This window comes from Callithrix jacchus, chromosome 6, assembly GCF_049354715.1.
Source record: "Callithrix jacchus isolate 240 chromosome 6, calJac240_pri, whole genome shotgun sequence".
Classification (NCBI taxonomy): domain Eukaryota; kingdom Metazoa; phylum Chordata; class Mammalia; order Primates; family Cebidae; genus Callithrix; species Callithrix jacchus.
The window spans coordinates 70,099,038-70,112,496 of record NC_133507.1 but is presented as its reverse complement, the minus strand read 5'-3'; the positions used below and the strand labels follow the sequence as shown (position 1 = coordinate 70,112,496).

Sequence of the window (13,459 nt, the reverse complement as noted above, 5' to 3'; positions counted from 1 at the left end):
AAAATGTAACAGCATTCTCATCTCACTCTCCTTTGAATATCTCTTGAAGCCGCTTGCTTTGTGGGCTGTAAACTAACTAATGCTAAGTAGCCATAAATGTCATATACCCTATAGTACAATAGTGTGTAGCTAATCACTAACCAACGTTATTTCTGTAAACCAATGAGAATTCAGAGTGGACAACTTTTGTTATCTCTCCTTTCCTGATTTGTCTTTTCTTTAAAAATTTGAGCCTTTCTTTTGTTCTCTGGAGCACTCTCCACAAGGCAACTTGGAAGTGTGTCCCTGGCAGCAGTCCTGAACCTTGACATAACTCTCTTTTAATTTTGTCTCAGCTTCTTCCTTTTAGTTTAACACAACAGAACAGTTTGGAATCAAAGAGCTGTTTTTACCAACTATAGATTTCTGTGTGAATGATTAGTTACTCTCTTACCTTTATTAATTCATTATTTTATTTACTATGCCTTTAAGTTCATTTTATTACACAGAAAAACACTTGAGCTATCACAATAGGTTTTAGTTATAGAAGTATATTGGCTTAGCTATAGATGAAATGTAATTAACTAAACATATATAGCTATAGCTGTTTGTATAATGAAATCTATGAGCTTTATAGAAAACCAAAGCATTCATTCTACCATCAAATTTTTTAGAAGTTCCATTTTTATATAAAGTCATTACACTAAAGAAGACTATGAGAATAAAAAGTAAAATTTTATGAAATTATAAAGGACAGTCTTTTTTTTCTTAATTAATGGCATTGTATCCCTTATTAGGAACTGGATATGAATACATTTCCTCTAATTTATCAGTGTACTGTGAGTATCAGTCTGAATTCTACTAATTTTTCATTCTCTGTATTTTTCTTTTCTCCTGTTTGCTTTCCTGTTGAAGGCTGAGTATGAGTTTATCAGCTCTGGTCTCTACCTAGTGGTGTTATTGCACTTGTGCGAACAAAGCTTTTCTGATATGATGGGAAATACAAATGAACCAAGCACACGTGTCCGAGTAAGTAATAATGAAGTTGGGGAGAGGGAGGGTGTGATCCAGCAAGTGTTTGCCTTGGAAAGCAGATTGTTTTATATGTTCACATCTTACTTCCTTTGGGAAGCTTTTATTTTTATAATGTTTCTTAAAAATTAAGATATTGTAGATTTAATGGAAATTTGTGACTTCTGTAACAAGCAGCCTGATTTTCTCATAAAGTTATTTTAGAGAAGTAATTTTCTAGCTCTCGAAGGTAATTGGAATGTATTTCATTGAAAAAACAGAATTGGAAACATCTAGGGGAAAATGGGCTTTTTATTACTAAAATAGAACCTCAGTATTATCACTTAGAAACCTGAAATTGAACTCCAAGAGCAAAGAGTATGGGAAATTAACTTCAGTTTATTTGTTATTGTTCTACAAAATACAACCAGTGTACTAATTTTTTTTTTCTTTGTCAATCAATGAGAGCATGTAGCGTTGCTCAGGTTGGCCTTGAACTCATGGCCTCGCCTCCTCAAGTGCCAGGACAACTGGCCGGAGCCACCGTGGCCCCCCAGTGTACTAATTTTTAAGTGTCCAGATTACATACAAACTATTTTAGATACGGAATAGTTGGTTGTTGACTATGTATGCTATTGGCCATAATATGACATTTTTGCTAGCTGTTTGTTAGGTATTTATAAGTAAATTATGCTTTTTGCCTCAGTGTACCGGAGGAAACTTCATGCTCTGCTTGTCTGGGCCATTTTGTGTAGCAAGGGCTAGGGTCTCTATATATCTCCCATTATTGTAGTATTCTGAACACTTCATATCTTGAAATGTGTTCATAAGTCTATCCTTCAAACTTTGTTATATTACTGTTAACTTTGGTGATGAAAATGTAGTAGAGTTAATGTAATGTTTTTATTTTGAGAATTATCACATAACTGCAATTCAATGTGTATATTACTTCTAAATTAGTAAAATATTTTTCTGTATTTTATCATCATGTGGACATTATTCCAGTGAGCCACTTAACAGATAATTATCATTGAAGAACATTATTATTATCTATCAAGAGCATTCGGAATTTGAGCAAAGATCTCTTGACTTCTAAGTACTTTAGAAATTGTGAGCCCTTAAAACCTTAATACTGTAAAATGATTTCTAAAAAAGTACCTTAATCTTCAGAATGAATAAACCACATAAAACCTGTAAGAACTTTTGAATTTAATGTGTTTGTGAAAGTTCATATTTACAAGTTTTAAGGTGAAGAATTACAAAATGTTGGATAATACTCCAAAGTGGAAGTCAATAGGATTTTTTTTTTTAATGAAAAATGTATACTTTTTTTTGGCATAAAATGTATACTTTATCAAATTTAGGTAGGAAAATATGGATTCTTGGGAGGTTTTTTTGTTGTTGTTTTTTCATGGCCGCTGAAGTTGAATTTATTTGGGTCCAAATACAAGGGATGGTTTTCTGGCCTTTTTCCCTCCATTTCATAATTTTTTTTAAGTGTTATGAGAAAACAATATTATTGGATAAAATTATTTTATCTCCTCCCATTTTTAGAAAACTGGTTTCTACATGATTATAATGATTATATAAAACATTTAAAAATTAATACCATTAAGCTTGTAATTTTCGATGTTGGGGGGAGAAAGACCCCTATTTAAAGTCTTAAAATGATGTTTGACTTATTAAGTAGAAATGAATCTCCTAAACTATTCTCTCTTTAGAACCATTTGCAACATTTAAACTACTGTATTTCTTTCTGCATTGTTTCTAGTTTATTAACCTTGCAAGAACTCTTCAGGCACATATGGAAGATCTCGAAAGTAGGTGGAATTTCCCCCCTCCCCAGACTTGTTGAATTTACTTTTGCAAATTAAATCCACAGAGAAAAACCTAAGTATAACTCTTTTCTGCCAAATTAGAGCTTCACTTATAGGATTAGTAATACCAAAATGATTGATTTGGGAAATATGGGTTGGGCAACTGACGTTAGTTTTTTTAAAGCATATTTTAAAGTACGGAAGAATGTAATTTTTTTCATCCTTTGTTTTTTTCAAAGAGAAATTTACTGTTGATCACCTTGATTTCAGGTGATTTATAATTAAAAAGGAAGGCATAAATCTTAAATACTAATCGAACCATATTTCTTAATCTGTTATGATTTTTAAAATTTTGTTTTTGGTAAGAAATTTTGCCTGTTTACTCAGATTTGTTAGATCATAAAAGATTATTCCTGGGCTTGTGATATGATTCCAGGAAAATATGGGACCAGGAGTCCTAATTCTGAATCCATATCAGAAGTCATAAAGGGCTTATTTTGGTGAGGTTTTTTTTGGGGGGGGCTTTTTATAAGTTCTCATGGACCTTTAATAGGTAGGCAAGCTCTGCCAATAGCTCCAGTCTCTTAAGATCACATTCCATCGTCAGGATTTCTGCCTGGGCTCATAAGTGAAGGCACTTAATTCTCAAATCTTGACAGGCATCTGTACAGCCTACCCTCTTTTTAATCTCCTGGAACTGGCAATTGAAGATTACCCCACCCAACCCCTGCATATTTTACTTTTTTACCCTTCGAAGTTACACTTCGTTACACTTCTTTACACTTCATTACCCATTCCAAAACACTACTCGAAGTGTCTTTTTAAAATATGTATTCTTCAGTTGATTACTTTCCATACTCATCTTCGAACTATTTGGAGTGTTATCTGTAGTACGCATACTGTTTTTACCTTTAGAGAAAGCTCAACATCCTTTGAAGTTAAGTTTAAAAAGGACTTAGTCCTCATAGGAACCTTTTAATTCTAGATAATCTAAAACATAGATTTTTGTCATTAAGTGTATACTACTTTCAAGTTTTAAAAGGATTTGAGATGGAATCAGGTAGCATATTTTCACAATTTTAATTAGGATATGTGAAAATAAAGGAGTCAGTGCAAACTCATTTGGTATAAAATTTTTTTCCCTTTAAACCTTGGTTTCATATTCCTTATGTTGGACTAATGCAAAGGTCTCTTTGTTGTTGTTGTTGTTTTTTAATTATATACTTTGTTCAATGTCGTGATAGTAATTTGTTTCAGTGTATGTTTTCCCCAAGTTTCTCCATTTTAAAAAACTAACATTGTCATTTAAAATTTAGTTTCTTAAACATAGTATTGTCCACTCCTAACATGTGGGAAGAAAAAGATGGAGGTGAAATTTGTCCAAACTCAACTGAGCATGAAAGACATGGGTGGTACAAGTTAACCCCTAAACACTAGAGTATTCATACATTCTGAAATGGGTTCTGACTAAATTATCCTCTCCTAGGGAGTGGAGTTAAATGGAAAAACACAAGAAATTCCTTAATAAGTCGTTATCTTTTAGTTTGGTATTTCTCAGTGATACAGCATAAAACTTAATAGAGTTTATATCAGTCATGAGCCAGTTGTATGCTTGTGTCATTTATTGAATGGATTTAAATCTATTAGTATTGCATAGTTTTTCTGTGCTCTGCCCTAGGTTGATTCCATTTGTTGGATGCTCTTAATTTGTCCAATGTAAATATGAAAAGAGTGCATTAAACCTTTCTGCCCTTGATAACGGGGGAAAGATGGTGGTTAGATGTTTATTTTAGTGAGTTTGCGTTTTCTTTCATGTGCAAAGCAGTTCATAGAATTCATAGTTTTATACTTACTATGTCCTTCCTAAAGACACCCAGGATGCTTTATTTTTAACTCTTGAGCCACTAGTGACTCTTGAATAAATTGAGGTCAGAAATATTACAAAGGTGATAAGTTTCTGACAGTGTGGAGACAAGGGAATAATCTCAACAATAGGTTTTACTGAATCCAGTTACTTTAATTTAGGCTGTGTCTATATGAAGCTTTTCTGACTTACTAAATGAACTTTTATGTTGGCATTGTATAGACATAGCTTTGATGTAAATTGCAAGAACACCCATAACCTCTTACTCTATGTACATTTCTTTTCATTTTCATCGGATGCATCAAACATGCAGCGGTAATAAGCCAGATTCTACTCAGGTGTGTGAGAGCACTTGCCTTAAATTCACTTTTTTTCCTAGTGTTTATATATCATTAGCTACTATGAAGACAGATTTATCTCAGAAAAAATGTTTAGAAGATGCTCTTGAACATTTTTAAGCATTTTCATTTTTATAAAAATTGACAGAACATTACAAAAAGATGTGGGGGCGGGGGCATTGTGGATGGGAATCACCGACAGTCAGACCACCCTAACCTGTCATATAACTTATCATTTTGATCAAACAATATACTAAATTGGGATTTTTGTTTTTACAAGTCATTGCTGTTCTGGCTTCATATTTACACTTCCCATTTTTATCCCCCTTAAAATCATTCTTGACTATCCTGTTTTCTTTCAACAGCTTCAGAGGATGATTCCGAAGACGATGGAGACCATAACAGGACATTTGATATTGCCTAACTTCATACAAGACAGATGGATGATCTGTGAACACAAGTGTTTATTAAAACTGGCAATTAAATATAAATTAATTTTGTAGGGGAATGCCTAATAAATACATTGACTATATATAAAATGAATACACACATGTATGCCTGTATATATATATTCATTCTCAAGTGTTGCTGAATTAAAATTCTGCTGGACTTTTTTAACACAGCAAATCTGATGTTTATAAACTGGTAATCAAAAAGATTTTTTTCTTTTAGGTGAGTGGGAAAGTATTACCCTTGTTTTAAATATCTAAGCAATGCCCATCAACCCTTTTTTGTGTTCTGATTACTGTAGTCATCTTTATGAAAAAAAGATTTGTGTTTTAGTCTCTTGCTAGTGAGAAAAGTGGGACAAAATACGCGTTTGAAATTAAATCCATATGGCACCTAATTCTTTTTCTTTTAAAATGCCTTAAGTTGCAGTCTCATTTTGATAATCATTTGCTTCCAGTGTTTAAAAACAAAAACTAAAAAAAGAATGGGAGAAGGTTCCGAGAAGAGCATTATATTAGGTTTCCAAATTTAATTTGAATTCCAAATTCACTTAGCAATAAAATCAAATTTTTAAAAAAAGTACATATATATCAAATGTATAAATGATGGATGCATTTTTGTATTGATTTGCAAAATGCAGATTATATTTGATAGGCTATAGTATGTAGATATTCCTTTTAGGAATATTACAGCTGTAAATTCTATGAGAATTGCCAGTCAAATGCTATTTGGTTTGAAAAAAATACTGCAATCTCAAGTTAATGGAATATTTTTAAATCCCACATTCAAAGTTTAAAACACTGGTTTTCAATGTGTTTTTTAGTGTTGTCACTTCTTTATAGATAAATATGATATAAATAACCTGTTTGGATTCTGGTCATTTTTAACTGTTCCTTGGTAATTCTGAGCATTTATTTGATGACTTAGTATTTTTCACTACCTTTAAAAGGCAGATGTACCTTATTCACCATGAATGGATCTACACTGTGGTCATGAGTTGTGTATACTTACATAACACTGTATTTTTTCTTCTGTCAATCAATACCCTTGAGATACACTTTAAAACAAGTTAAGGTCTGATGTTATTGCAACAAACTACTTTTTCAAACCTAAATAGGAACCATGTAATTTCTCAAAAGTGAATGACAATTTGCCCACACTTAGTTTGTTGGTTTTATGTAAAACATTGGCTCCAATAAAGTGCACACTGATTTATTTACAGTTTGAAATGTTTCCTTTTAAACTGGTGTTCAAAGAAGACTTCAAACTTTATAACCAAGAATTTTATTAAAATTTCAAATCTCATATAATATAAATGTTCTAAAACATTTGCTCACCTCTTGCCAGTTGTCTTTGCGTTGTTTGTCATAAAGCAAAAATATAAAATTTAAGGGTGGTAGTTTTAATATATTCTGTGGGTCCTTAGGGGTGCTTTGAATTTGAGCATATTTACTTTCAGTAAAATTCAGTGTGATAGTTGTCCTTAAGGATGCTTTAAATTTGAGCATACATACTTTTAATAAAATTCAGTATGTTAGTTGTCTTCTGCTTAACCCGTAAAACTTTATTTAAAATTTTTAACTAGTACAAAACATTCATTGGTATGCATATAAGATATTCTATATAGTTCCGTCAATAAATGCTAAATGACAGTGATAGCAATGGCTTAAGCTTTGCAGTATTCTTGTAGTTTTCCATACCATTTAGTATTTTAATATTGTCATATTAGCTTCAGATTATCATGTAAATGACAGAGGAATAAGAGAAAAGGCTTTCATTGGTTATCAGTTTTAAACTCAGAATTAAAGAGACCATACACTGCACACTATAAAAATGCAATTTTCTAACAAATTATAGTTTAAAATGTTATTCTAAATATCTACCAAAGAATTATATTGTTATTAATAGCGAGAACCAAGATGTTGAAGAAAGCAGTTTCTACATTCTGAATGTAATAAACAAGCCTGCCTATGTAACCCAATTATCTCTTGACTAATGAATATGTAAGGGGCCTGTTACAGATATTCAGGTGTATAAAGAAAATTAAAATATAGGCCAAGCAGGGTGACTCATGCATGTAATCCCAGCACTTTGTGACGCCAAGATGGGTGGTCACTTGGGGTCATGAGTTTGAGACCAGCCTAGCCAACATGGTGAAACCCCATCTCTATCAAACATGCAAAAAGTTAGCTGGGTGTGGTGGCAGGGGGCTGTGGTCCCAGCCACTCAGGAGGCTGAGGCAGGAGAATCGCTTGAAAACCCACAAGGCAAAGGTTGCATTAAGCCGAAGTCAAGCCACTGCACTCTAGCCTGGGTGACAGAGCGAGAATCCATCATATATATTTATATTTAGAGAGAGCACACACTTCATTACCAGAGGCCTCTTCCCGTATTGAAAAATGAAACCAAACACTGAAAATTAAATCAAAGTTTAAAACAGCTAGTTTGGAAGAGCTGCCATTAGGTAGAAAGTGCGAAAACATGCAGAAGAAAGTTGTATGGGAGTTGAGTAAAAAGTAAGATTTAAGAGCAGCACAGCCCAATAAAACTTGCCTAAAAGGATGAAAAAGTTCTGTAATCTATGTTGACCGGTATAGTACCCACTAACCACCTGTTATTTGGACACTTGACAATGTGGCTAATGTTATTGGGAGACTGGATTTTAAACTAAATTCAGTAGCCTCATGTGGCTAGTGGTTTATCGGACATTGTAGTTCTAAATGTTTGAGACTTGGTTTTAAGTTGGACTTGCTTTCTACCCAAATTCTACCACTCCTTTAAGAACTCCTTAGAACTCTTAGTTCCCATAATATGCCATGTTTTTACTGTGCCTGTGGTTCTTCAAGGTGTGGTAGAATTTGGGTAGGAAAATCAGGAATTCCAGAGTAATGTTCACTATTGATTGACATTGATAGCCTATCAATAATAAAATAGACATCTTTATCAATACAGAAAATCTAGGAAATGTAAAGCTCTTATAGAGCATGATTGTGTAATAATAAAATAGACATCTTTATCAATACAGAAAATCTAGGAAATGTAAAGCTCTTATAGAGCATGATTGTGTAACAGACAGTGTAATGCCTGCATTTTCAATACCAGATAGCCACACTGTTGATAGTTTTCTGTCACTTTTTAGTTACTCATGTCTCATTAGTGCCATTAATTGTTATGAGGTGTGTTTTCGATTTATGTGGTCAATAAAAAGAGATTACACAAGCTGGGACTTTGTTGCCATTAGTCAAGCTAGTGAGATAGTGTATCTCCCCATAAGAAAATAACATAATTGATGGAGTGTGGATTCAGGAGAGGGATTGTTTTTTTTTGAGCTTCAGACTTATAAACAGTATACTTCAGACAACAATGGAACACGTATAGAACAGTGTTCCTATAGTAGACCATATTTTTACCTTTTCTATATTTAGATACACAAATACTTAACTGTTACAGTTGCCTGTAGTGTTCAGCACAGTAATATATTGTGCGCATTTGGAACAAAATAGGCTATACCATCTGGGTTTATGTAAGTACACGCTGATGCTGATGTTCACAGAGATGCCCTAACTATGCATTTTTTAAAACCTGTCCCCATTGATAAGTGATAGATGACTAATTTACATGAAATCTATACATTCTTGCCTGTTGTAGAGTTATTGATGGTGAGGAAAATCACTCAGCTTCTTCTTTTACTCCCCAAATGATTTTCACCTTTTTCTTAAAATGTACAATAAATGTACTAAAAACTTTGATCATCGTCACCACAGTTGTACTCATTGTTTTTCTTTGGTTTTTGCTTACAGTTTTCGTGTCTTTGAAAGAAAAATTTATAAATGCTTGAGGAGAATGAGATACATCTTGTATAGGGGAAGGTACAAAAGGTATGTTGGCAGGAGAGAAATCCTTAAAGTGGCACTGTGATATATAAGTGTTAACCTAATTGCCAGCTTTCTCCATGCCTTCCTGGACACAGCCATCATATTTAGTTTTAAAAAATTTATAAAATTCCATTAAAACTTGAATCGTGATTAAATGGTATGTATAAAAGTAATGAAACTAAAATTATGTATGTGTTAAGGGGTGTTATAAAAGTTGTAAAATTTTCTTCATCTAAATCATAAAAGGAGATACACATTCTAGAGGAATTACCTGCCAAAGTAACCATTATCAAAGATTATTTAAATGTATGCGATGTACTTAAAATCACTTATTCCCCATTTCATATTTACTAATAAACATATAAGTAAATAGGGAAGATACATCAGGTGAGACAAATAGGCTGGGCTTTTATTTTTATCTGCTTCTTGGGCTTAAAGCTTTCCTTCAAGTGACATTTTGCATTTGACAAGGTGGTTAAAATCACTACATTAGATCTAAGATCATTTCTAAAACCTGATTTTATAATGAACCTAAAGATTTTTGTCACAACAGATGAATACATAAAAATAATGTTACTAGAATAAGGAATACCATTAAAGTTGTAAGATCCAATGTCAAGTTTTATATTAAAATCCTTCCCAAGAATCTCGTCCAAGGCATTTTGTTGATATCTTAGTGCAGGATTACCAAAAGCTTAGTCAAATTCAACAGGATTTTCTTCTGCAACTACCAAAACACAGTCTTCGTTGTAAGGTGATTCGGGTGCAGTTGAAAAAACTGTGGTGAAATGAGAATCAGAATGTCTTTTGTACAGGAACCAAATGATTGCTCCCAAAACTGTCAAAATTACTGTGCTGGCAATCACCAATGCTGATATTAAAATGTGGTTATCTGAAAAGGAAAAGACAATATATGGGAGATTCAGATACACAAGTTGCAAGTATATTTTGGGGAGAACAACTTAGTGTAAACATTTTTCTGTGTTTAGAATTTCCCACACTGGTGAGAAAACAAAAATTTCACATTTATTACTATCAAGATTTATATTTCTTAGCCTGAAGAACATTACTCAAATTTTCTATGAAGTTGTGTGCTTCTCCACTCTACTTAAGATCCTAAAATGGAAATCGCCATGCTCCAGTTTGTCTTCCTTGGCTTTACTTTCTGATCTAACACTACAAATTCAGACTTACTCTTCCCTTTAGGAATTGTAGTATTTAGATATTGTGTTACATTATTGAGGTTTAATGGTTCACCTGGCTTTGGGAATTTAAGATTTGTTTAACTGAAAAAACACCAAGAATTGCAGTTAAGTACCTTGTCTCTGCATTATTTGATTTTTTTGTTTCCCTAAAGTTCTTGGGAAACTTTGTAGTTCTTGCCCATTCAAAACCCTTTTTATCTTTCTGTAAGAATCCAGTCTAATAAATTGAGGAAAATCACTTGGTTTAGAAGTCAGGAGGATGAAAATACTTTTGGGCAGGTACTTGTATTATATATAGTAATAGACTAAAGAACGTGAAAATTTTTCAGAATTATTTTTTGGCAGATTTTTGATTATTAAATATATTCATAATACTCCTTCTGGTACTTGTTAAAATGAGACCTGGAAGAATCTAAGATTAGTGAGAGAAATCTGACCAAAATTATTTGTTAAAGTGAGGGAGAGCCATTGATATTTTTCAAATATTGACAGGATTTTTTGGGAGGAGTGAGGAAATGGCCACAAGTGAGTTATCTTTTTAATCCTGAAACAAAATTTGGTAAGGTGTGAGGGCAGGTTTGGTGGTGGTACTATTAAAGACATTGAAATGAAAAAAGCTAAGATTCTGTAAACTGATTCCAAATGGGTTTCTTCCATTAGTTGGCTACTGCAACCTCTGTCTTCTGGGTGCAAATGATTCTCGTGCATCAGCCTCCCAGGTAGCTGAGATTACAGGTATGTGCCACGATGTTCAGATAATCGTATTTTTAGTAGAGACAGTTTGGCCATGTTGCCCACCCTGGTCTGAAACCCCTGGCCTCAAGCAATCTGCCCCCTAAGCCTCCCAAAGTACTGGGATTATAGGTGTGGGCCACTGTGCCCAGCCCCCTAGTGTTATTAAAATTAACATAGCTGATTTTCGATGTAGAACCTTAACATTACTAATGTGAACACACTGAGTCTACTAATGATTGTACAATAACACCTTCATAATCAGTAGCATCTACTTTGAATAGTGATTACATGATAGTAATATAGAAAAACAAAAACTTAAGTCTGAAATATGATAATTGAGAATTACAGACTCAATCATATAGTTTTAAAAATTAAAAGACCTGGTATCCTAAGAACTGGACAGCATCCAGATCGGTGGGACACAGTAAGTATATATGCTTGTATTTTCAATTCTGCAAGTGACTGTTGGCCAAAGTTGCCTCCATGGGTTTTAGTTAGCTAGCTGCATACTACTAAAATGTATGACAAAGTCAGTTGTCAAGGCAGCTGATGAGAGTCTATTAAGACAATATAGTTTCTATCTGGAGGTCAGGATGTTTTACATTAGGAAATATATTATCTATGTAATTAATGAAAGGAAGAAACCATCGCTTGCCTGACCAAGCATATAATAGCTATTTACCATGAATTTAAAGAAACGAAATTTAAGAAAAATCTTTTTTAGCCCAACAATGTTCCTTACTTGAGGAAACAGCAAACATCGAAACAGAGAAGCTTTCACTTCTCTGTCATTTTTTAAGCCCATTTAATCCATTTTCTTGAAATTTCTGTGGCAAAGGTTACTAATGATCTCTGTATGACTAAATGCATAAACAGTTGGATGTTTTAGTTCAACCTGAAGCAGCAACTAGATTGTTAGCTGTCCAGCCTTGAAGTTGTCTCCTCACTTGGCTTCCCTGACATTGCCCTCTTCTATTTTTCAGACAGCTACTTCCTAGTCATCTTTGTGGACTCGAAGCTTTCCATGGTTGATCTCAACCATTCAAGTCTTATGTAAATCCCTAGATAAATATGTGTGTAGCCCCACTTTACTCCCAAATCTAACCTGAATTCTTGCAAACAACCACTGCCCAGTCATCCAATCTGGAAATTGTAGACTTCCTCTCTTTTCAAGACTACACATTTTTCTCTTGTTTCCTATTTATCTAACTGCTACCTTCATGCCCTAGTTGTAACACTGATCATCTGAGGCCTGAAATATACAATATCCACGTCTCAAAAATGATGTGACACATTTTGTTGGGCTGTAACCTCAGGTCAGTTTGAGGGCCAATTGTGCATTTAATTACAAGGCACAGGGTTTAAATGACTTGCCCAAGTCCATTTAATAAATGGCAGCAAAAATTGAACTCTTTACCTCGGTCCTGATTTGTCATCTCAGATAACCTGTCTTCTGTCTCCTGCCTGATGTCTACTTCTTGAAGATTTAACTCCTGCATCCTCTCCAGTAACCTTTGCTGAACCCAGCTTGGACTAACTTCCCCTTTCCTGTCTGCTTGCCACACTAGGTGCATCCAACTATGGACACCTTAATTCTGTTGAAAGCATTCTTCCCAAAGGAATCTTCCAGTTTACACTTGGTATGAAGGAGAACTCCGTTTGCCAAGATTGCTCACAGCATCCTCTGCCTCCTGAATTCAAGCAATTCTGCCTCAGCCTCCCGAGTAGCTGAGACTACAGGCACCTACAACCACACCCAACTAATTATTATTATCATTACTATTTTAAGTAGAGATGGGGTTTCACCATGTTGGCCAAGCTAGTCTTGAACTCCTTACCTCAGGTGATCCACCCACCTCGGCCTCCCAAAATGCTGGGATTACAGGCATCAGCCACTGTGCCTGTCCTGCGATTGGCTTATTTTCTTTAGCCTAATGTCCTTCAGGTTTATGCATGTTATAGCATGTGTCAGAATTTTAAGGCTAAAGGATATTCCATTGTATGTGCAGAATATTTTTTGTTTATCCCTTCATCCATTAGTGGACAGTTGGATTGCTTCCGGCTTTTGGCTGTGGCAAATGATGCTGCTATGAACATAGATACACAAATATCAAAGAGATACGTGTACAGATATCAAAGAGTCCCTGCTTTCAGTTATTTGAAATCCATACTTAGAAGTGGGATT

At 34.1% G+C, this 13,459-nt stretch overlaps 2 protein-coding genes across 38 annotated transcripts in view; one reads left to right on the top strand and one right to left on the bottom strand.

Annotated features, from left to right (window-relative positions):
* The window catches only part of MARCHF7 (membrane associated ring-CH-type finger 7), a 54,741-nt gene extending 48,061 nt beyond the window's left edge, over positions 1-6,680 (top strand). For 14 of the 35 annotated variants that reach the window (XR_013518917.1, XR_013518914.1, XR_013518911.1 and 11 more), the window contains 3 exons: positions 895-1,008; positions 2,762-2,810; positions 5,375-6,680. Coding sequence is in view for 22 of the 35 variants with exons in the window: in XM_078327611.1 (XP_078183737.1) it covers positions 895-1,008; positions 2,762-2,810; positions 5,375-5,433 (222 nt within the window). In the remaining 13 variants the exon portion in view is untranslated. Of the gene's footprint in view, positions 1-894; positions 1,009-2,761; positions 2,811-4,984; positions 5,010-5,374 lie in introns of all 35 variants that reach the window. The other 21 variants (XR_013518915.1, XR_013518912.1, XR_013518910.1 and 18 more) reach the window with 2 other exon arrangements.
* Positions 6,681-7,002: 322 nt separating this feature from the next.
* The window catches only part of LOC100402350 (CD302 antigen), a 171,046-nt gene continuing 164,589 nt past the window's right edge, over positions 7,003-13,459 (bottom strand). For 2 of the 3 annotated variants that reach the window (XM_002749408.7, XM_008998830.5), the window contains one exon: positions 9,723-10,226. In XM_002749408.7, the coding sequence (XP_002749454.3) occupies positions 10,030-10,226 (197 nt within the window). In that variant the 3' untranslated portion in view covers positions 9,723-10,029. Of the gene's footprint in view, positions 10,227-13,459 lie in introns of all 3 variants that reach the window. The other variant, XM_008998829.5, reaches the window with a different exon arrangement.